We start from the raw sequence: 24,815 nt of genomic DNA, 5'->3' as shown, positions 1-24,815 counted from the left end.
AAGTACCCACGTACTTTTACTCAAACAAAACAAAACTAACAAAATTTTAATTTTTAACTTAAGCTGCATCTGAAAGGGACTAATAACTACTGGTACATTACCTTTGTACAGAGACAAGAAAAATGACACTAAAAGAAATATATTTAATCGATGTTTGGAGATCTGGTTACAAACATTCATAACTATTTAAAACTGCGACCTGTGAACAAATTTATATTTACTGCAGTCATTACAAGTGAGCTTGTATACAACCGATCTAGTTCCTTTATCCACCTTATCTTTGTGATTACAAAGTCTAGAGTACAAATAGTTGTTATTCTTAAAGGCAACATTAACATTGTTTGATTTTAAAATACCATAAATTCTATTAGACAAACGACCAACGTATGAAATGCTACACCTATATTTGTAACGAGTAGTAGACTGAGAAGGCAACACGGCGTAAAGTATGCTATGCACTATCCGTGCGTGCTTCTTTTGAACCAAACTATTTACCATTGATTTAGTATAATCGCTATCTGATAAATTACTATTTATCAGATAGCTTAGCTTTAACTCTAAATCAAAATATTCCTTAGAAAGAGGTACAGTTAACAATCTATCTACATAACAATGAAAAGCTGCTAATTTATGCTGCCACGGGTGATTAGATGATGCTGGTATTACGGCATCTGTGTACGTGGGCTTTCGATAAATTTTGAATTGGTGTTTATTATTAAATCTTGTATTGTCAAATCCAAAATATATTATAGCTATCATAACGTCGCGGGTGAGCAAAGAAATTCTTTTAGTTCATTGGTATAGTTCTAATTCAAAGAAACAAAATATTTAATCTTAGTTAATACTTAAACTTAAATTAAATACTTTGTTCATAAGGATACTCCTTTGACCATTAAATAAAATCAGACTCCTGACTAAGTATAGATAGTTCCAAAGAATTTTAAACGCACGTCAAATAACATTGTATCCATTCTTAAAATTAACTGTACACAACACTAAAATGTTGTTAAATTACTACATGCCATTATTTTATTATTATAAAAGACAATAACAGTCGTCACCCTTCAAAACTCCTTCAATATTAGTTGACTGACATTTTAACCGTCACGCGACAGTAGCGTTTCTCAATTTAGTAACGAAAATGCATTGTCATTGTTTTTATGTGATCCTGTATCGTTAATGATACTTAAAAATCCCCCAAAATTCGTTAGTGATAAATTACAACACAAACAGATACTTAACTCACGTCTGAAATAGAGTTTCACTGAGTGCGCGTGTTGCAGCAGCCGCCGAGTCGCGTTGCTCCCAGAAGATGGGTTACGGATTAGCTCGAAGCATGTCGAGCTAAACTCGGTTTAAGACGTGAGTTATCCGTATTTTTATCATTTAAAATGAGTGAGTCTCACGGCAGTTTCGTTAATGTTAATTCAATGCCGTACTTAAAAACTGAAATCTGGAAAAAAGTCACTGAACTAAATGTCCTTCAGTTTGAAGGGTATGATCTACGTTTTCATTATTTACTCCTGAAGGGCGCGTCCGGTATAATACGGAACCCTAAATACTACCATCAAGCACAAAGCCCCTAGCTACTATTCAAGGGAATATGTCCAGTGAAATAAATTTTAAATTCTCAGCGTAGCGAACAGGGTGGATTACCAGCGCTTCCTGCGCCAGCCACGAGGAGCCTAATTATAAGAAACTGCCAGTCGGGAGCAGAAACAATTACAAATTCAACGATGCCACTACCCTCCACAAAGAACTTTGTAACTTGGAAATAAAAGCCACATTCCTCGGGCCCCTTGGAGCACTCGAGAACGTCTAGCTCTCAGCTTTTACTTCGCAGCTGCATTTAGGCAAGTGGAATCGCCATGAACCCCTCTAGGGTTCCAAGTATAATAAAGGTTTCGTACCCTCGTCGTATAAATATACCGTTCCCATCCGCCAGCGGACAGCTTCCTACGATTCAGATAAATTTATGAACGGATGTTTTCTCATAAACGGAATTAGAGAAATGAAAAACGAAAATATGAATTAAGGTTTTGATCATTCATTACCATTAAGGCGCCACTGACAGCGCGGTAAAAAATGAAACTAAGTTGCGTTCCGATTCTAAGAACTAGACTATACGGTATATCAATCCAATTTATAAAAAGTGTAAACAAACGGATTTCATTTTATAAACATCCACTGGATCGAATCAATAACACATTTAATCTATAATTGGCGTCTTAACTAGACGTCTAATCACTATTTTCACCAAAATACACTTGATTTCGTCAAAATCTGACGTTATTTCTTGAATGAAACATGTTTATAATCTGTTGTAACATAGACTAGCGTAGGGATGGTGGAAAATTTGCAATTTTAAAAATCGATTAATACTCGATTGAATTAGCGATTTTTATTTACTTACCTTTAAATTAAAAAATAGTTACTGCATTTATAATTGAATAAGCAGTGTTTGGAATTAAATCAAGTATTGTAAATACTTAAATAAAGACTAAAATAAAGACTAAAATACTTTAATCTATTTACTGAACAGATGAATTATTTTGCAATAGGTTCTAGGTTTTCACATCACTAAATGTCGGTGGCACCTTTGTTTACATTTTTCATGAATTGGATTGAAATACAATATAGTAAAACTTATAATGAAAACGACAATGCCGTTTTAAGTTTTAACCGAAGCTACCCAATATTAAGCAATCTGTAGCGATTGCTCGCTTTTTACGTGCTAGTTAGGCTAACCAGAGGTATCAAGCCGGTATTTACGGCTCCATAAAATATTTATGCACCTGTGGCTCCACACCGCCTTTGCTTTTAAACCATGGAACTTACAATAAGGGGGTAGAAGTGACGCTAGACAAAAGCCCGAGGCGCCTACCTGGCTAAAAGCCTTATACAATACAATACAAATATTCAAGTAAAGTCAAAATATCTTTATTCAATTTAGGCTATAACAAGCACTTATGAATGCAAAAAAAAATCTACCACTGTTTCGGAAAAACCTCTGTTGATAAGAATCCGGCAAGAAACTCAACGAGGTATATATTATGTTTTTAAACAGATTTATAGATTATCACAACTTTATTTTTAACACAGTAGGTTCGCTATTTGTTGTAAATTCTTTAGTGCACACCACAAATCAGTAAAAATGTTACCACATAGTACCTGGGCGACCGAGCTTTGCTCGGGCTAAAACTCGATATCAAGCATTTTCCCCGAGATAAGAACAGCAAGCTAGATCGATTTTTCATCCCTGTAACCCCTACATACCAAAAATACAAACTGAGACATGGATGCACAGAAAAACCAGAAAAAAAGACCAGCGCTGGGAATCGAACCCAAATCCGCAGCTTGATCAGGTTGCTGAGGACCTGGGTTCGATTCCCAGCGCTGGTCTTTTTATGACCGCTTGGTATGACCGTAAAAGTAACAAATTTGGAGTTGAAACAAAAAATACAAAAAACTAAATAACCAATCATAATTTGATTGCTTAGTAGCGACATCTCTTGTCTGGGTGAGCGGTTAGTTCCGAAAGTGTGTTACGTCTCTCGATGAGAGCGAAACATAGATGTCGCTAGTGATGCTGCTTAAGTAGCGTAATAGAAATAAGCAACCTGAGATATGGGTGCATAGGAGAAATTCGTGTCTGTACTCCTGTCTGGTGGTAGTGTAGGGGTATGGCACGCAGCACGGAATGCTGAGGACCTGGGTTCGATTTCCAGCGCTGGTTTCTTTTTCTGGTTTTTCTGTGCATCCATGTCTGTATTTTCGATATGGTTTTACGGGATGACCGTAAAAGTAACAAATTAGGAGTTGAAATGAAAAATACAAAAAGACTCCAAATAATCAAATCATAAAATGAATAAACGTTTGATATTGATTTGTTTTTTTTTTTAACGGAATCCTTACAGATAACTTTGTTGTTCTACGCCTTTTCTCGGGAACGCGATTCGGCCTAAGCAATCTTAAATCCGACAAATATACATTGTTGCTTTATTTCGTTGTTTACATCTTACCGACGTATTGAGTACATAAACATACGGTACTGCAAATTTGTTTGACAAAGTATTGTGCTTACGAACGATTATCTCGCCGAATGGGTTTCGGGGAACTGTGTATACTTCAGCGGATGTTTAATATAAAATCAAAGTGTCTGCGTGTTGGATTCTGGTAACACTGTGTTGTGTAAATAAAATTCAAAATTGACAGTAATAAAGCGGTGTAACTCAAAATTTTGCGTAATAGGGAATATTACTGCAATATTCTGCCACAGTGCGGTACTAGCACGAAACCGTAAACAGTTTTTTGAGTATCTAAAATGGCATAATATCATATTATAATAATGATTTTTTTGGATCACGTTATTTTGTTACTAATAAATATATCATGATTTCTATAGGTACTAATACTCTTTGACCATGATGTGTCATGGCGACAACATACAGGATGTTCGGCACATGGACCGTCAAATTTTTTTGGGATATTTTTGGGGTTATTTGCTATGTTTTCGCCCTTGGACCTTGGGTCCTAAGGGTTACGGTTTGGAGATATGATTTTTTAAATGTTTTTCTCAAATTTTACCGAAATCCTGCCTTTAAACGTTCGTAACTTTTTTATTAATGTGTGTAAAATTATTATTTTTTGTATGTAATATATACTTGGTAATACATGTTTGTTCAAATAATAATAGTTTTTATTATAATTCATAGTCTCAGAGGGACGTACGAGGATTTTTATTCCCAAAAATTACTGATTGTGTGAAAAAAATCCTACTTCGAAAATCAATTATTCCTAAAAAACAAAAGACAATTAAGTAGTTAATTTTCTTTACCTTACTTCTCTAGCTTATGACCTTTCTAACGATATGCTACACATTGATAAAAAAATAATCAGACTCAAATTACGGGGGTGTTCCGTCGCTAGGACGAACATTGTTCGGAGTCAGCATTAAGTAAAGCAACTTTATTTTTATGATCGTTTTTTCGAAAACAATAGTTGGACAAATTGAACTTTATTTAATACTTAACTGTGTTCTAGTTATCATTTGATTCTCCTAACTGTTCTCCCCTGTTCCTAATGCACGTCCGACATCTCGTTCTTACTTGAACAGTTACGGTAGCGCCGCATTTCTAGCAAAAGCTGCGTTTGTCCTTTCAATTAATACCTCTCGCGTGGTCATCTCCGTAACATAAACTAACTCTTACAGGCGTCCCCAGATATAAGAGTGTAGCGTTAGGTCACAGAATAAGTATTAGTACAAGTAAGGTCTGGAGACCGTGCGGGCCAAGGTATCGGACCGCTTCTGCCTATCCACGAGTTAGGAAAGGAGTTATCCAGGTGCTCCCGAACTTCTCCTTGAATTTGATTTTATTTTTATTGATAGGCCTGCTTATTTGGAATTCTTACAAACTGCGTTGGCAGAGCTGTTAATGGAAGTTCCCGTAATTAATGAAGACATACCGATTGTTATCCCAAGAATATCCCAAAAAATTTGACGGTCCATGTGCCGAACAACCTGTATGAGAACTGACGTTGTCATGGAGGTTTGCGCTAGTGTCGCCCCCTGCGCAGAGCTTTGCCTAATATGCCCTATTGATAGATGTTCGGTGGAGTTAAAAAAGTTAGACATACGAGGGTGGGGGTGTCAGTCGGTTTGTGATACAGGAACAAAATAATTGCAATTTTCATAGCAATATGTGTGACAAAGGAGGGGGGGGGGATTTAAAAGTGGTCAGAATTGGTGTGATGTTCTTAAAAAAAGGTAAGTATTATCTATCATAATAATATGTCCGTCTGTTAGGTTATAAACATATATGACCCGTATAATTACATTCTTTTGCCAATCAAACAAAAAATTACAAAGATAAAAAAGCGCCAAAGTTAGGAACTGGGGATTCATCACGCCACGTTTTAAGTAATACATAATTGTACTGTAATTTTTCTGACAGGCGGCCGGTGTCCAGCAACGGGTTGTTCATCGGTCGGTCATTTTTTTACATAAAACTGACTGTGATTGAGATTGATCTTATCTCACCTGATGTTAAAGATAAAGATAATTCAGTCATTTTCCGTCTACGTTAAAAAGTCTTAGGGAGATCATTTTCAATAGAAAACTTCTTGAAGTCAGTTTTAGAGTTCCAAATCCGAAACTCATTTGAAAGTAGTACCTACTCCTTTTGACAAAATTCCTCGTGCCCTCCGCTCCAACAAAAGTTAATTTCGTAAAGAGCTAATATCAAGCATTTAACTTCAACTCGGATAATAATTTTATTTGGGCAACATTGAAGTTGAAAGCTCACGAAATTTCGAGAATAAGTAAGAATTTTGGAATAGCAACCGTTTGTGACGCGACCCGGTCACGTTTGCGACTTGGACTTTTGTTTGTCGGTCTTATATATGTAGTTGTAACCTTCTAACAAGCAAGAGTTCCAAAACCATATCCGTCATTTATCGAAATTTCTTTAGTCTGGGAAAATTTCCAAGTTGTCATAGTTATGTATCTAGTAAGGTGTTTGTCTCAGGTTGTAATTAACGTAATTATATATGAGTACAAGTTTAATTTTTTTGGTTTGTATCTAATATATACCTAAAATATCATTAAACGTACGTACACTTTTTACCTGCGTCTTCGCACGTAAATCATGGCCCAGTGAATGAAATTCCAGTAGGTACTTACCTATTTCTCAAAAATTTCCATTGAAACCCCCAAAAATTACATCGTGAACTTTATTAAACTTGCATAAAAAAATTAGCGCTAATTTCATATCACAAATCCAAGCAGTGTAAAACGCGCTTGACATTATTAGTAAGAAACGATTTATATTCTTTAAGTTTTCCTAAATTCTTATATATAAATAACTAAGTCGAACCAATTGATTCCTGACTCACCGTAGAATGCTCTCACAGTTAGTAAGTGTCATAATGAATTCCCTTGTAAAGTAATGCGATGTCACTATGACATTTTCTACGAAAAGTTTCCACAGTGGGCCATCATAACGTAATTCAGTTGGTTCGATAGTACAGCAATAAAATTTATCTTGCTTCTCCACTCCGCTAAAACAGTGCACTACTGTTAAGTCTTTGCGACATATATGTTATAACCTACTACTAAAGCTACACCACGCGTGGCCTAAGATACCCTTGGCTGGTTTTGATTTATTCCAAAACCTTGTATGGGAAACCAAGTCAAACCATCGTTATGTAACATAGCAACACCTGGCAGCGACGGCACCATTTATATACAGCTATAGACTACATGGAAGTTCTCAAGGCCTATTACAGCCAGCCCACGCCACGACACAAACAGAAAATAAATTGCCGCGCGAACTGTACAGTCACCAGCACGAATATCTGACACAACAAGCGTGCATAAATATCTGATACGACTCTATTTCTAGGACCGGAAGGACGTGTCAGATATTTTTGCACGCTCCGCTGTGGCAGATATTAATGCTGGTGACTGTACCTTATACGGTGGGACGATTACGATTACGACAGACACGTTAAGCCGAATTTAAACCGCGAGCGGAACGGGTGTGTGATGATCGGTATAACAACATTTGATATAATTTCAAAAGATATAAGAACATGTTATATAATTTCAAAGGATAGGAGCTTCACAGAACATTTTTATAAAATAAACCTAGCCTAACCCAAAGTACAAATCGCATGCATTAATAACGATAGAAATAACTTTGGTTTTTAAGATAAATTGCATTATATCAGATGAAATTTATTTTGAATTATATCCCCGCCAGAGATTTGCGAAGATGCGCTTCATTTACCTATCCTGGCTCCGCTCACCTGTTTCCACTATACTTCGTTTTTTTAGCATCAGAAATAGGGTAAACGAGTCTTTTTATTGAAAAAACTAAAAAAAAAAACTAACTGGACGCTGTTATGCAGTACTGTGTTAACCCTGATTAATTCTACAATACAATGTCAAACCCTTAGAAAATAATTTTAACAGTTGACATTGTATTGCAAAATTACAGTGGGTTGACTTCAGTATTGCAAAACAGCGTCCACTTTTAGGTACTCATGATACCATAACAATGGAAATGATCATATTCCTTTTCAAAAGAGTTTTTCAATAATAAAAAGACCCGTCAGGATCGCTTACTTTCTATCTAATGCTAAAAAAACGAAGTATAGAGACGTGCAGTGCGAGCATAGATAAATGAAACGTTTCTATTGGTTGCGCAAACGTATTATAGAATCTCAAATCACGTTCTGAAGCCGCATAGATTAACACAGGCACTAGCCACATCAGATTACGCCATTAATTACACCTGGCAAAGAATACCTAGTGATACACGTGTGAAAATGCTATTAAAAACAATGGCAACGATACTAAAATAGGTATAAAGCCCGCCGCCATTGGATACGTCACAAGTTCACAACCGTTTGCAACAAAGTAACTATTAACATAGTAAATATTTATAAATCTAGGTACTGTAGTGGACAGACGGTCCACTATTCTATTATTGCCCTATTTAAATTAAAAGCACTTCTTTAGGATATTTTCGTATGTATTTCAAATCAACTTCCTACGTTGGCAGTTCGGATACAAGTCTTCTGTTTAACACCCTTGCGTCCGTTCCATATTATTATTCAAAAATGGAACTATGCTGCCAGCATCGAATCAACGGACACAAGAGGTTAGTACAGTACCATTGGCGAAGCTATCGTATGGCCAGGCCCCTGTACCACAAAAGTTACAAGTGCTCCAATTCTACAAAATTGTAACATTTTACTAAGATAAACGTGTCTGTGTTAAAAATTAAGTTGTGTTAAATACTTGTGATGTATAGATATCATTTAATAATATTGTAAATCTGTTTAAAAATATATACTTCGTTGAGTTTCTTGCCGGATTCTTCTCAGCAGAGGTTTTTTTAACATTCATAAGTGCTTGTTATAGCCTAAATTAAATAAAGATATTTTGACTTTGACTTTGAAACTTTACAATTTTGTAAAATTGTAGCACTTGTAACTTTTGTGTGTTGGGGCCAGGTGTTGCAGTGCACCAGGGCTCCGGACCTCAGGGGACCCTCTAACCCAAGCTTTAAAAAAAGAGGAGCATAAAAGAAAAAAAAACTTGTGAGCAGGCTCGAGTCATTTTTTTAAAATGTTTTGAAGGCCAATATAAGTTCAAGCTACGTGGAAAGAGGGGGCGAGTGCCCGATTCTTTCTCTATGCACCGGGGCCGTTGTCAGCTACGCCACGGTAGGTACGTTTGGAATATCAATGCTGGTCAGTCGGAAAAGCTAGAGATGTAAAACCACAGCTGATAAGAGTAACAGCAATGTTATCCTGTGACGGATTCCCTTCCTGGATCGATGTAATAATTATTTTGCATCTTCCGCGCGCACATTTTGTTTTCATAGAAAATTAAAGAAAAGGAAGTAGAAAAGTCAATTACGGTACCTACTCACTAGTAAGTAAGTGCAATGTAATCCATCTCTTGTAAAACGAAGAACCGGCAGCAAACTTTAAATAAAAGTGTCATAATGTCAATAAATGGCAATAATCTAAAATGAGTAGCTGAGTTGCTAGTGTACTAAAACTAAATGAAATAAAATACCAAACTACTAACATTTGCACGAATGAATTAGTTGGGAGCGATCCGTGTAGTCCAACCCCTGTCGAAACGGCCCTCCCACCAGCGGCCGAATGCGTCCTTTAGCGGCCTGTATTTAGTTAGCGGTAGCAGGCGCGCCCGTATTGATTGATGCCCAACACGCTGGGTGCACCCTGTGCACTGGCCTTATACTACGAAGTGCAAAATTCGAATTTCGTATCATACTGTCCCGGTAACGCTTATATTATTTAATACGAGAGTGAGAGGGACGGTACGATACGAACTTCGATTTTCGAATTTCGTAGTAGGTAGCCCCCTACTCACTTATCTGGCGCGAGATCTAATCCTGCTTGAATGTTCATAGAAAAGAGTGCGATAGCGGTTGGCGATGTTGCTTCTATTTTAGAACAGAGCTGTTATTGTATATTGCACCACTCCTTTCTATCACACGGTAAGGGATGTGGGTAGAAGAGATCGCGACTGCCCAGGCGTCAGGCAATATGGCCACAGGCTTTGTTGTCTAATGTTAGAATCACAATTGTTTTTACCACTTCCTTCTGCTACACGGTATAGGATGAAAGTATAGAAAGAAATGCAAAATGCGATCGCGATCGCCCGGGTGTCGCAGGTGTAGCCTTACTTCTATCCCTTTCGAACCCAGCCGTTACGATCGTGCGGGTTAATTACATTAGAATTTGACATGGATTGTACATAAAGTCCACTGTCGTCACTCTTTTTATACTCAGCTGGGTTCGAAAGGGCTATGAAGATCAAGACGCTTTTGCGTATACAGACAATCTCTGTGTATATATAAGTGTCCATCAAAAGGTGTTAGGTAGTGCTGCAGTAGCAACAGGGAAAAGGAAGCTTTATAACGATAAACACAATATAATCCTACTAATATTATAAATGCGAAAGTTTGTAAGTCTGTTTGTATGTTAGTTACTCCATCACGTCAAATCCGCTGAACCGATTTAGATGAAATTCGGTACACAGATAGTTTGAGTTCCGGGGAAGGACATAGGATAGTTTTTAGCCCGGGAAATTGCATAGTTCCCGCGGACATAAACGAATTCTGCGCGGACGGAGTCGCGGACACCTCACAAACTGGTCACCCAATATGTTTTTTACAGATCACGAAAATTAAATAACTTTCATCTAAATCGGTTCAGAGGTTTAAACGTGAAGAGGATACAGACTGACATGAGTTAAATTCGTATTTAAAATATTAGTATTTATTGATTTTTGGCTATTGCACAGTATCTTAACATTGTTAGCCAGCTATTATTCCTGTCCATTATATACTAACTTATTCAACGTCCATATGTTACTCGAATGCATTTAGGTACTTGTTAGGGCAGCTAGTTTCGTTGCAATGTGTTATTAAGTAATCATTTCATAAGACATAGAACTTACAAGTGACACTTAACTAATTATTTAAAACCGTACTTTAAGCATAAGACATGTATGTTTTGCTGGTCGAATATCCAGCAAGATCTATACCGCTAATATTATTAATGTGAAAGTTGATTAGTCTGTTTGTTTGTTTGTTAGTCTTTCACATGTAAACCGCTGACCTGATTTAGATGAAATTCGGCATACAGATAGTTTGAGTCCCGGTGAAGGTCATAGGATATCTTTCATCCCGCAAAGTTGCATAGTTCCTGCAGAATAGCGATAAACTGATACCAAGCGGACGGAGTCGCGGGCAACTATATATCATCACTACTTTGAATTAATTTCATATCTTACATCAATACGTCAACAAAATTTACCCTTGAAATAACGTTCATATAAAGTTCACTCAGAAAAAATATCGATTTTGAAGTACGATTTTTTAAAAGTAGTAACGATATAATATAAAAATAGGGTTTTAGCATAGGGAATATTTCTATTGCTCACGCCATAAATTACAGAGTCCATTAGTTTTTTTTTAAAATTTCCTTCATTTGAAACCTACCCGTTGGAGGCATGCTTAAAGCGTTATTTAGGTTATAATAGTTATAATAATTATGTTTATGTACTAATGTTAATGTCTTTCAAAGCCATAATATAAAAAATAAATAATATATTTCATAGTTTACAAATTATCTATTTATGTAGTCTTATGTTATAGTAATAAAAACTGTGTAGTATATCTTTGTAGCGGTCCGAGGGTCACCAACGGTGCTGGCTGAAAATCAGCGCTGGGGTGTTTATTATTAACGCTTCAGCATTATGCTGAGCCAGTGTCCGATTCACAGCCGCAATGACACACATACTTTCCTACGTGTTGTCTATTCGTACTTAATACTATTGTTATGTCTTGTGTTGTGAATAAATGTATTTTCTTTCTTTCTTTTATTTATTAGATAGCAAGCTCACTCGGCCCTGCATAATCGCTGCTCCGTCCGCTCCGCACACCCAATTAACGCAGGCGCACGCGGCGCGCGCCGAAACATATCAGATCATCGCGCTTTAACCTTCGCGTGCCGACTCCCGAACCACCCTGATCATAAAGGGGTCCGCTTGCGTTTCAATCACTACATAGAACGGAACTGATCGAAATACCCCATTAATTTTAAGGTCGTTTGCATAATGGATTCGGGATTCATTTCCTCCTAAAGGATGTGACGGATGCAGATTTAAGTGATCGCTCGTCGAACTATTGACGATATCGGACAGGTTTTCGGTCGAGCGCTTTTTCGGTGACGACAGGGACAAAGGCTGTGAACGAGCGGGACTTTCTGAAGACAACAGCAGTAATTGCAGGTGTGATTTACCTCCCGCGCACTACTACTGCTCGGGAGTTTATAACGATAAACTAGCTCAAAGCACAGAATTTTCACGAAAACTAGTCTTCGAACGTACAATCGATATTGACAGACATTAAAGGCATTGAGGTTAATCAGTGTGAACTAATAGAACAACTAATTCATAGCGATTTGAATTTAAGTGATTACTTGCACGCTAGGCGCGACCTCACCGCGGTGAACGATCGCGCTACGGCGAGTGGAACGAGTTTAAAACTAGTTTGATTTGCAGGAATCGCGTAACGGCCTACCCGGGCCTACTCCGCAGTCGCTGTTTACAAGCCGATACAAGGAGGAGGCGTAACACCAAAAAAGATTCCGACACACGCGCCAAATTCAATTTGCAAATCTTCCCCGACGGCAGACATCGAATCAATTTACACAATCGCCTAAGTGAATTACGTCACTCGAGTGCCGAATATTGTAACAAGAAAAAAAGGCACCAAGGCCGGCAGCCGGTGCTCGGTGCAGTCCGTTCACTTGCGATTTCGAACGGTCGGGGTGCGCACAAAAACAGTGCTCGCGCCAAAAGTCAAGGTGAACCGGGTTCCGGCCGCGGACGGTGCAGCGCGTGCCGCGCCCGGTCGATACCAATACCAATTAGTCATGAGGACAGCCGGCGGTTCGCAGCGTGCCGCACCGCCCAGCAACAGCGGTGAAACTAAACGCTGACGACGTGCAATTTTCATCAGACAGCTGTCTGTCGAGCCGAGTTTTCACAATAAAGTGAGTCAACAATGAGCCGAGCTATCGAGCCGGTGCGCTCCGAACGGGGGCAACGCGAGATTCAAACTGGAAAATATTAACATTCATGTACGACAAGCCCATAACGCTCGGAGTGCAGCGCACACGTTCTATTCTAGGTCAAGCGTCATCTCGAAAGTAGACTGCGCATACTAAGCGCCGGACAAATAAGGATAAGACATTGAAGATGCAGTCCCTTTGGCTTTCGAGATGAGCGCAAGGAAAATAACCGACGCTTGAATCGGCTTTCCCATTTGCTTTGCACATAACAAGTGGCGTGGGTAAATACGAGAACGTGTAAATGCGGCGAGCAGCGAGTTCTGCCAGTCAGCCCGTTCGCTGCTCCGAAAGTCATCCATGCGGTAGCGAGCGGCGCTCACAATAATAAACAACCTCACAACAGCCGAGTGGGCGTTCACATTCAGTTAACTATCTTTATCGATCGAGTTGTACAGGATATCCAGTGGAGGCAGCACATAAAACTTCATATCCAGTCCTGTCTGATAAAAAGTAATCGATTCTTTATTCCGAACTAACAATAACCTCCTGATGATACGGAGTCATAAAAAGGTCCTATTTACGACTATATTTGTGATTCGAAAGAAAAAGGCATAACTCTTTGTTCAGTCTTGTTGCGGACGCGGTATAAAAATATTGCTAGCCGAGCCGGCGTTTATTTTATAGGCCATTGTGGCTCTAATGCCCTCTTACCAAAAAGAAAAGTGTTAAGCGCTTGTATAAGTAAATTTTGCTCTTACAGCGATAAAGTTTTTATTGAAAATTACGTAACAGATAAAAACGCGGAAAATGCTCGACCGTCGGCCATAACTCGAACGCAGTTTGATAGTGTTTTAAAATTTCGAGACTTGCTTTTTAGCGTCGATATTTTTAAAGGCGTGAACATTATCTAGGACTCTTAAAACCACTTCTGTATCGACCAGGGTCGTTAAACTGTGAAAGGTTTTAGCGCAGTTTGTATATGAGTGGACATTTTCTTAAGAATAGCAATAATAACAATAAAATACTCGTACTGGCGCGATTTGACGACTGGTCTTGCAAATACTTACTTGTGATTTTAGCTCAACGTTAAGCTTGCACATCCAGTTAACAAGGCCATGGCACTGACATGCATTCAAATAATAACCAAGACAAATGCATCCTTTCTGCTTGCTTTCGGTCTTGCAATCAAGATTGCCAGATGGCAGTAATTGAACTTTACAGAGCCGTGGCAAGAAAAATGTCCGGGTCAGGTATTTAACTCGTGACTCGTGGTATGTTGTCCCTGTATTCCGCCCGTCCACTATGAATGTTATAATAAGCTGTTTGTTTGAGAATGAGCTCTCTGGAATGCAAATGGGAAGTACGGTTTTATTGTTAACACACATGCAACCAGAAAAGGCATGTGCCTTTTACTCGTAACATATGATAGATTTGGGATAGATTAGTTTTAGTACTTATACATTTTCTGTAATACCAAGTTCATTGTGCAACTCTACACGCGACTGTACATAGCCAGACATCTGGAATAACACATAGGCTACTTTTTATCCCGATATCCCAAAGGGATCGGGATAAAATTTCGAAATATCAACCACTGGGTTTAGTGGCATGATATTTGGCACGGTTTTTTTTAGTGTAACTTCAATGAAGACCACAAATACATATTTGGGATTCTACTATAATATACTGAGCGGCAAAAAAATGTGGCCTTCATGTGTATGCAGTAATAGGTCATTTGTGTGGAATGGGTCAAATTTTGTGCCGCTGAGTATATTTAATGCAAGAATTTGCGAGGATAGATGGACGGATGTTTGTTACTAATAAACGCTAATTTTGAATTTTTTGAATTTGAATGAAATTTGGTGTGTAGATAGCTGGACGTCTAGAATAACACATAAGTTACTTTTTAAGTCCATATTCCCACGGGGCCGGGATAAAGTCCTGAATGTATTTTTTTGCGAATTTAGTACAAATCTCGGTATTTCGTGTCATACTTTCTATTCTAACGGTGAGGTGACATGGTGCCGTACGGAATTCAAACCGTCATCAAAAAAAAGTACGAGAAATGTACACGATCCCACGCAATAAGAGAGAGTAAATAGTTCTCTACTCAAAGTGTACTGCGTTTGTTTAGGGACGCGAGCCTTCCTTTGTAGAGGCACTTAACCATAGCTACAAAGGGCCTGTACCACTACCATGAGTTTACAGTGACCGTACTCGACAGCGACGGCGTAAATTATTTGCACTGTAAACTCATGGTAGTGGTACTGAAGGGCTACTACGAAATTCGAAAATCGAAGTTCGTACCGTACTATCCCTCTCACTCTCGTATTAAATAATATAAGCGTCAGCGGGACGGCACGATATGAAGTTCGAATTTTGAAGTTCGTAGTACAGGCCTGAGACTACAGGGGATTTACGCTGTAAGCGTTCTGTCTTTAAACCAAGCTCTTTTTGTTGCCTGTACTTTTTGTGGTTCATAAACATGTGAGCAAAAATTTGACCAAAATTATCTGAACACGACTCTATTGTTAACGGCGTAGATGCGTGTTCAGTTATTTTTGATCAAATTTTTGCTCACAAGTTTATGAACTCGACTGTACTTGCTTAACATCCAACCTATATAAATTTCAAGTTAATCCGACCACTTCGAGCGGGTCAAAATAAACTTGCAAAATTTGACTCAATAAAAAAAAAACAAGTTTGTAAAATATACAAATTTGTTCACAATTTATTTTTTACCCGACTGCAAGGAGTGGTATTGTATAAAATTCCTTATTTCTTGTCTAAAATGGTTTTATCAATACATGACAATTTAAAATTTATTCAGGTAAAAACTCAAGACGTATTTTCGATTTCATTTTACCGATGAAACTCGAGTAGGTAGCCCTTATTTTCTTTTGAGTATAGTACGAGTATACTCATTCTGTAACCTGTTCTACTTGTATCCTGTAACCTACAAATGAAATAATTTATGTGATGCCGTCCTTGTTTATTCCGACAAAACATCTTGCTGTGCACTAATTAAGGGGATAAAAGTAAAACCCAGAAATTTCAATTCAACTGTCAGGCCTAATTCATCATCATCATCATCAGCCTGAAGACCACTGCTAAGCAAACCTCCCCCTCAAAACGCCACAATGAACGACAACTCGCCACTTACATTCACCGTTTGCCCAGTGGGAGGCCTGCCAACAACCCTTCGTCTTCCGCTTCGTGGTCGCCACTCGAAGACTTTTCTCCCCCAACGGTTATCTGTACCCTTAGTGTAAGTTTTCGGTTACAAAATACGTCTCGATCGCGTGCGTTAAAATCTCAATTTGTATGGAAACACGAACATCGCAAACGTTCCGCTAGAGGCGCTGTTCGTGTTTCCATACAAATTGAGATTTTAACGCGAACGCGATCGAGACTGTATTTTGTAACCGAAAACTTGCACTGTTCTTCGAGCGATGTGGCTCGCCCATTGCCACTTCCACTTGTATATTCTTTCAACCCTAACTCACACGTACTTATTATTATCACAAAGTATAATTCGCAAGCTACTACATCACTATGTCATTCAGTATAGTGATAACATTAAGTAGGAGCATCGCCTATTTAGCACTATCGTCTAGTGCCGATAATATGCTAAATTACTAGAAAACAAGTTCTTGTTGAATGTTAGGTACTACAGCGCTCATTAATTCTGATAAAACAGCATTATTTATGAGCATGTCTAAAAGAAATACTACCAGCTTACATCGTTTGAACATTGCTATATGTTCTTCTTAGTAGATATCTAGTTCTTTAAAATAGCTTGCAAAAGAATAGACTTATGTATACGTTGGCATATCGCACAGTTAAAAGAACACTTAATTCATTAATTTTACCATGCAAAATCGTACACGTCAAATTGAAAAATCTTCTAAAAATTTACAAAATAAAAAAAGCAAGTTTTTGCCGCGATGTATTATTATTAGAGACCCCCCTCCAAAATTTCAGGCTTCGACCGCGCTTGGGTGGAACAGGTCTTTAGAATGCTATTTACTTATATTATAAATAAATCGCGAAAGTTTGGGAGTATGTTTGTGTGCGTGTATATGTTTGTTACTCTATCACCCTGAAACGGCTGGATGGATTTGGATGGAATTTGGTATGTAGGCTAGAATAATACTACATATGGGCTACTTTCCATCCCAATATTCCCACCACGGGTTCAAGTTAAAATCTCGATATATCAACCGCTAGGAGATATAACTATACATACTAGAGACACGAAATTTGGCGTGGGTGTCTTATATGCAAACGTTAATCAAAACCACGATGTAATTTTTGAAAATCCCCAAGGGAATGTAGTAACATCCCAGAATTTCAATTTGACCGCGCAATCAAATAGTCCACGCGTCCGAAGCCACGGGCAAAGTCTAGTGCTAAAATTGAGTGTTGTTAAAGTCGTACAAGAACTGTATTTTATTTGTTACTAGCTGTTGCCCGCGACTCCGCGTAGAATTCGTGTATCGCTATCCTGCGAGAACTATGCAATTTTCCGGGATAAAAACTATCCTAAGTCCTTCCCCGGGACATAAACTATGTGTATACCGAATATCATCTAAATCGGTTCAGCGGTGTAGACGTAAAGACGTACCAAACAAGCAAACAGACTTTTGGATTAATGTTTAATCATCATCATGCATCAGGAGACCCAGTTGCTCGTTTGCCATCCAGTCGAATAAAAAATAAATAATAATATTAGTAGGCAATTTTTTTCATCGTTCTTTGCCTATTTTATTTTATCACCATTATCGTGTCAGATTGAGATTCCACCGAACGTTTCCACGTCGTGACTAATGCTGGTGACGTCACGCATGCACTCCGGCGCAACTGTTATGTAAAAGCTGTACCTAGACAGATTGGCTGCGCAAACAACGGGACGGTTTTAGCATTGTGATTGCGAATTAGTTCTAATAATATCAATGCAAAAGTTTGAATTTGCGTGTGATTTCGACTAAATTTGAAAGAAAGAAAGAATAAATTTATTTGCTAAAATTCGGCGCAGCCAAAAAAATTACAATTAAAAATAAGACAACCTTACATACTGTTACATACTAAATAAAAAGAAAGACATGAAACATGGTGCCGAAAGAAGCAAAAAGGGCCATACTCAGCGTGTTGCCACGGCAAGCCGCAGCGATGGTTTTCAAAGGCATTAAGCCATTAATCAAATTAAATTAAATTAAAAATTTAGGGGCGAATTCAGAATACACGTAGGTACTATCGAACCAACTGAATCGTGACTATTTGTGACCCACTGCGGAACCTTTTTGGAGAAAAGTCAGTGTGATGGCATTGCAAGGGACGGCATGGAAGGTAATTCACCGTTTGGGACTAGGTCAATTGGTGTCAAGTGTCCCATGATATTTATTTATTTATTCTTCCACCGTAAATAAAGGCAGCAGATGTTCATCGTTATCTCGGCCTATGCTTATATCTCAGTGCAGAGCACGGGCCTCCTCTCAGAGCGAGAGGGCTTGAGCCGTAAAATCTCGAAAGTTATTTGATTTTAAAATACTTAAATAACTTCCCAGATTTTACGGCCTAAGCCCTTAGTTTTAGGATAGTTTTAGGTACATAGTTTTAATTTATTTATTGACAAGTTACTCCAAATAAAAGTAAATCTCAGAATGTCAATTCGATTGCCAGATCGAACAGGTAAATGATTGTAAGTACGTAATAATTTCACAAGTAATTATTCTGTAAGCTTAGACTGGCGTATTGGGGTAACAAGTTTTATTTATGAGCTACCTAGAGTGTAATTCAATATCCTAATGTGTCTACTTCGGCTTGCCCTTCAAGGTTGAATCGAATCGAATTTTAGGTAGTCTAGATTGAGTAGATAGCGTATAGTGCTGCCTAGCAATACTCGTAGTACGGCGACTAGTGAAGGAGGCTTGTGTAGTATAGTCAACCTGTATGAATATCGGCTACAGCGGAGCGTGCAAAAATATCTGACACGTCCTACCAACCCTAGAAATAGAGTCGCATCCGATAATACGCATAGGGTTGCCAACTTTACTGTTAAAAACAGTATTATACTTACTGTTTTTCACTACATTATACGTTTTACTGTTGAACTAAAATAAAGTATGATTGGCTATTTGGAGTATTTTTGTATTTTTTATTTCAACTCCAAATTTGTTACTTTTACGGCCATCCCGTAAAACCATATCGAAAATCATAATTTGATAGCTTAGTAGCGACATCTCTTGTCTGGGTGAGCGGTTAGTTCCGAAAGAGTTTAAGTCTCTCGATGAGAGCGAAACATAGATGTTGCTAATGCTGCTGCTTAAGTAGCGTAGTAGAAAAAAGCAACCTGAGATAGGTGTACATAGGAGAAATTCGTGTCTGTACTCCTTTCCAGTGGTAGTGTATGAGTATGGCACGCAGCACGGAATGCTGAGGACCTGGGTTCGATTCCCAGTGCTGGTCTCTTTTTCTGGTTTTTCTGTGCATAGATGCACACTGTTTACTGTTTACTGTGTGTTTAGATGAATACTGTTTTCAACAACAAAATGCCTAACGCTTAGCACACTATGCCAGTGCAGCATAGTCACAATAGTGGTGTTTCAGAACGAATCTGCCAATGTAAATTTAATAAAACTGTACTTAACACCTTATTTATTTTAATTTTAGTTTTGATTCAGAACAGATTTGAACAGAAATCCGCCAAGTCGGTACCGGTAACTATACAGTATAAAGCTACTAACTTAGTAGCAAGAATAATAACCGTAATTATATTGTAAGTACGTTTTACAATAAGTAATCTCTCTAAAATACGATTCGCACGGATGCAACCTATTTGCTAAAATAGCTGCGTTCACAAATTATTCAACGCTGTAAACAGCTCTCACTTGACTATTTGCGTTTGGAAATCAAACAATGCAATAGTTCACGATGAATTCGCCAGAGTGGGACGGGGCTAGCGACAAAATAACCAACATTGCCGAGTGGCGGGAGGCGCGATCCGCACCGCACGCCGCACACTGCCGTGCGTTACAAGCGGGGCGTCCATGCGTTTCTAGTTTTAGGACAATCTCTCTAATAGATGGAAATTCTCATTTTAATTATTTAATATGTCCCCCAAGTCTATGTCTAGTATGTCTATTGCGTCTAGTTGTTCTTTGAATAAAAAATGTATTATAAATTGTTTTTTTCATTAATAACTTGACGAACTTAGCTTTATTTGATAAGTATGTTACATACTAGGTAATTTATCTATGACCAGTAACCCTTCAATAACTGGTCGCTAAGAAATCGTTTTAATAATTGGTTAAGTAAAAGTAAGTATACCTACACTACAGCGATGCGTTTTTAGCTGCATGAGTCTATCATAATACCAACAAAGTTATCATGGATCGTAATCTCGAGATAAACTTTACTCTATTATGTTTTTCAGACACGATACTAACTTTGTTTAATATTTTTATCACTGGATATGTATGACACATTATTTTATAACTCGCCTGACAAGCGGAAAATGTCTAATTTCCTGTAACAACGCCGGATAAGAATTAAATTTTAATATGTATATATTAAATATCCAATAATACCTTTTAGGCACTTTTCAGCACATAAACGGGCTGTCATACCAACTAGGTATCATGACAACCCGCATGATCCTTCGATTCAGCTCAGAGCAAAACGTTATCGGACACCTATCTCAAAGTTATACGGATTCTATAGTTTACCAAGTCTGCAACAAACTAAAACTTGTTTCCATTTTACATGTATTAATAAATATACAACAGATTATAATGAAGCATACCTACGCTTAACTGTAAAAAAGCTAACTAATTAATTAAAAAACGCAAATCCTTTTGAAAGTAACGCCACACACACACACACACACACACACACACACACACACAAATGAAAGAAGTACCGCTTCGGAGCCACTTTTAGCAATTTTAGGTTTTAAGTTTGACAAAAACGGTACAATAGTGACAGGTTGGTAGCTGTAACGCCACAGAATATATAATAGTATTAACGCTAACTGCACAAATGGCCACCCCTCAATTGCGAGTTACGTGAATGTACGGCAGGCACTAAGTCACAATAATTTTGCGAAGGTAAAGGTTAAAAATAAATAATGATTTCTGAAATAATCGCGATTAATACATGAAAGAACTACCTAACGAATAAATCGTTTAAGTTTGTAGACGTATATCTATTGTAATTGAAAATAATAATGCTTAAATACACAGACAGACACATTTAAGCACGATTACATTTATTTGCACATATCTAAGCCATACCTACATATAAGTACCTTTAAATGTCATTGGTAGTACTTATATAGTACTAGGATTTTGCGATAGTCAGCCCTGTGTAGCTTACGCACACATTGACGCATGTACAGACGTCGTCGTGCTTAAGTAGATTGAAGACGCGTATTTTATCATATTTTACACATCTTCACTTATGTTATGACTAGCGTAGAGCTCGATCGGATTTCTTTTCTACTTTCGATAAATACCTGTACAGTGTGAACAATTGCGCTAAGAAACGCCAACGCAACGCCAGACGCGAGAGAGAAAATACAAATAATATCTTTTGTGCGCAATTTTGCCATATAATTTATACCGCGCCGTATTCCGAATTACCAAACCAACTGATGTATGTACCTGCCATTCTAGCGTTCCACTTCGCGGAGAAAGTACCTACGCGTCTACTACGACGGAAATGCACGTTATTTTCGCACGCATTATGTCTATAAAACCTCGCCTTTCAAGAAAATCTTTTATAGAACGCTGCGTTTACGTGACGTCGGAATAACCATCAATCACGCTCGGGTAGAAATGTGTGTAATATCATGTATTATAACAAGACATTTATATATTGCATTTGGGATTAAACACGATAGCTAAAAAAAATTGAAACGTTACATGTAATTTGTCTCCCTGAAAAATCCAAAGACGCTCATAGTTAAATTAAGTCGCACAGGAATCCAACCTTTTCCTCAGTCATTTCATTTCACCAGAAAAAGTGATAACTTGATAAGCCTTAAAACTTGAAACTTGATGTTTCGTTATAACTAGCTCAGATTTTTCAGAGAACGTTCCAGTGTTATAAACTTTGTCGTTTATCGTGCCACGAATTAATAATAAAACCGGCGCTAAAAATACTTAGGTACGTATTCCAGTTTCTAAGATTTTCAGTAAATTTTATGTGCCCTTGTCAAATTAATTATGAAGGTAGCCGAGATTATGAACTACATACCTGCCTGGTAAAAATAACTTAAGTTTTTTTTAAATTAATGGCATAATATTAATTCAAGGCATCGTTGAATATTCGCTTCAAATATTAAAATGTTGGATAACATTATTTTCAACAACAGCTAGATTGTAAAGCCATACAGGTACAGCCATCGCGCATACAAGATCGAAAGATTAACTAATTATAGCGTTATCTACGACAGAATTGCACTAAACAACCTTAGTGCGGAGTTATTTACAAGCGTTAGGTAATTAGGAACATTTTGAATGCACTGTTATTAAAATTAAGTGCAGTGCCGACCTTGAATGTAAATTAAAACGGATATTATTAGTGGGGCATAACAAAATCTTTATTTTCCACGTAAATAATCGTTACTCGGAATAGTTTTACCACATCTTACTTGTGGTCACATTACTAGAAATTGTTTAAGTACCAACTTAAAGGAAAACAAATTTATTTTCGAACGCATTTAATAAAATTTGTCTATGATCACAAGTTGTCGCGTCAATTAAAAAAAAACATTGCATTGCATTTTTATTTTGGCGCCGTTTTGTGCTCTCTCCGACTCGCTAATGTTAATTTTGTTTGCTAATGTTTTAACTAATACTAATTTCATATTTTAGTAGGTATCTATAGAATACTATACATACATGTATCAATTTCTACCGTCGCGTCGTCCAAAATTCTAATGTGAATCCAATAAGTACGTAAGTAAAATCATTTTGTTTACTTTTAGTTTTAGTAGAATAGAGATAACCTGTATTAAAATAGTAACAATAACATTCTTGCGTTGCGTCTAAACATAATCACAGATAACCAGTTCCCATGATAAAGAAAGGGCCAAAGGGCTCTAAATTCTTATAAAGCGGAGGGCGGAAACACGGCCGACCAGGAATGCAGCCGAAACAAAGAGGTTACAGTACAGAGTTGGTTGTGTAACAAAGGGGAGTCGAATGAATCAATGCCATTACAAGGATCGTAGTTGAGACCACGCGATTAGTGCAGGACTGGAATGGCATGAAAGGGAGGCTTATATTCCAACAATGGACGGAAACTAATCTCGCGCTGACTTACTATCTAAACAGAGCAGCTTCTATGCTGTTGACACGTCATGAACGGCACGTTACCTAAGCAAGCGTATAGCTGCATGTAGGTAGCTATAACGTTAGTAAACGTGTTTCCGTTTAGCGATTACCTATTACGTACGATCCTATATGAGCAAGGTACCTACGAGGTAATTAATCACGGACACGGTATGAAGCGCCGACGTGGTGTCTCGTGGAGCCGCCTAATAAAAACTCCCGGTTGGGTGATGTGCATTTGGTTCATTCATCTCCCCACACTGGAGCACGATTGCCCGGTGACGATTGAGGAAGATCAGGCGAGCCCAGCTCCGTGGTGACGTAACTGCCCGTGGCAGTGGTGCCAAATGGGTTACAGGCGTCGCACGCCCCACCCGCGGCTCATTACACTCCGCTTGCACTCTTTCCTTCGTCTAATCGTCTGCCAAGGTCATTACGCCACGCGCCATCGACGCGCAGTGCACGCGCCGGCAAGCGCACCAGGGCACCACTACTCTAGCCTAGCCTAGACAGTCCTAATGCGACGACACTCAAACCGAAGGCAGATAGGTAATGAAAACTTCACTAACCTGTTTTTTTCCAACTCGTTATGAGTGGTCCTGGAACAAAAAGCATACAATTTGTAACCGGCCACGGCGACACTGATACCTATCACGCAACGAGAGAAACTCTCCACTAATTAGATCACGTTTACACTGCACTAGCACTCAAATCGCATCGGCAAGCGGGCTCCACTCACCTGCTGCCCTGCGATTTCTTCGTCTTCGGCCGTCTTCCGCCCGACCGGGATTCCTCGTAAGCCGGCAAGTTCAGTGCATACCCATGCTCTGCCTCTGCAACAAAGAAAACTGCCATTCCGTCAAAATCAGCTGATTACGACACGGCAAAAATAGACGGGAGCCATGTTGACGTGTGCGTGTACTGCACTCGATTGACAATTCAAACAAAGAAAATCCAATTCACCTCTATCGCGCCTTTCGATGAATTCAGCAGCTTGGATGAGAGCAGCAATACTCATATTTAATGTATCCTGGGTTTGCACAGGTATTCACGAACGTCACACGACTTATTCGATTAACTATAAATAAAAAGTATCTCAATCCGCTTCGTGGTTCACGACTGCGTTTACCGATGTCAAAAACACACTAGACGAGATGGGACGCGCGACCGTGTACAGCGGTTCGTGATTTGTCGGCTACATTCGTGCGCCGCTCGGTCGGCCAATCGCGGCGCGGCAATGCCTACAATAAAATACCTGGGTCAATCACGTGAACTTTGTGTTTCCAAACAAAACATTTTTTTTCTATGCGCTGCTCTGCCGTAGTGAAGTGGTGTATTGAACAAGTTATATTT

General features: G+C 38.4%; 1 protein-coding gene across 2 annotated transcripts in view; it reads right to left on the bottom strand.

The window, feature by feature from the left end:
* LOC141436046 (max dimerization protein 1-like) overlaps nucleotides 1-24,605 on the bottom strand; it is a gene marked incomplete in the record, with an annotated part of 377,101 nt that extends 352,496 nt beyond the window's left edge. The window contains 3 exon segments of one of the 2 annotated variants that reach the window (XM_074098882.1): nucleotides 24,032-24,061; nucleotides 24,202-24,310; nucleotides 24,426-24,605. In XM_074098882.1, the coding sequence (XP_073954983.1) occupies nucleotides 24,032-24,061; nucleotides 24,202-24,310; nucleotides 24,426-24,480 (194 nt within the window). 2 annotated transcript variants of the gene reach the window in all.
* Between the last annotated feature and the right edge of the window lie 210 nt (nucleotides 24,606-24,815).

The sequence above is a fragment of the Choristoneura fumiferana genome, chromosome 16 (assembly GCF_025370935.1).
Source record: "Choristoneura fumiferana chromosome 16, NRCan_CFum_1, whole genome shotgun sequence".
Taxonomy (NCBI): domain Eukaryota; kingdom Metazoa; phylum Arthropoda; class Insecta; order Lepidoptera; family Tortricidae; genus Choristoneura; species Choristoneura fumiferana.
This window is presented reverse-complemented; position numbering and strand designations above follow the sequence as displayed.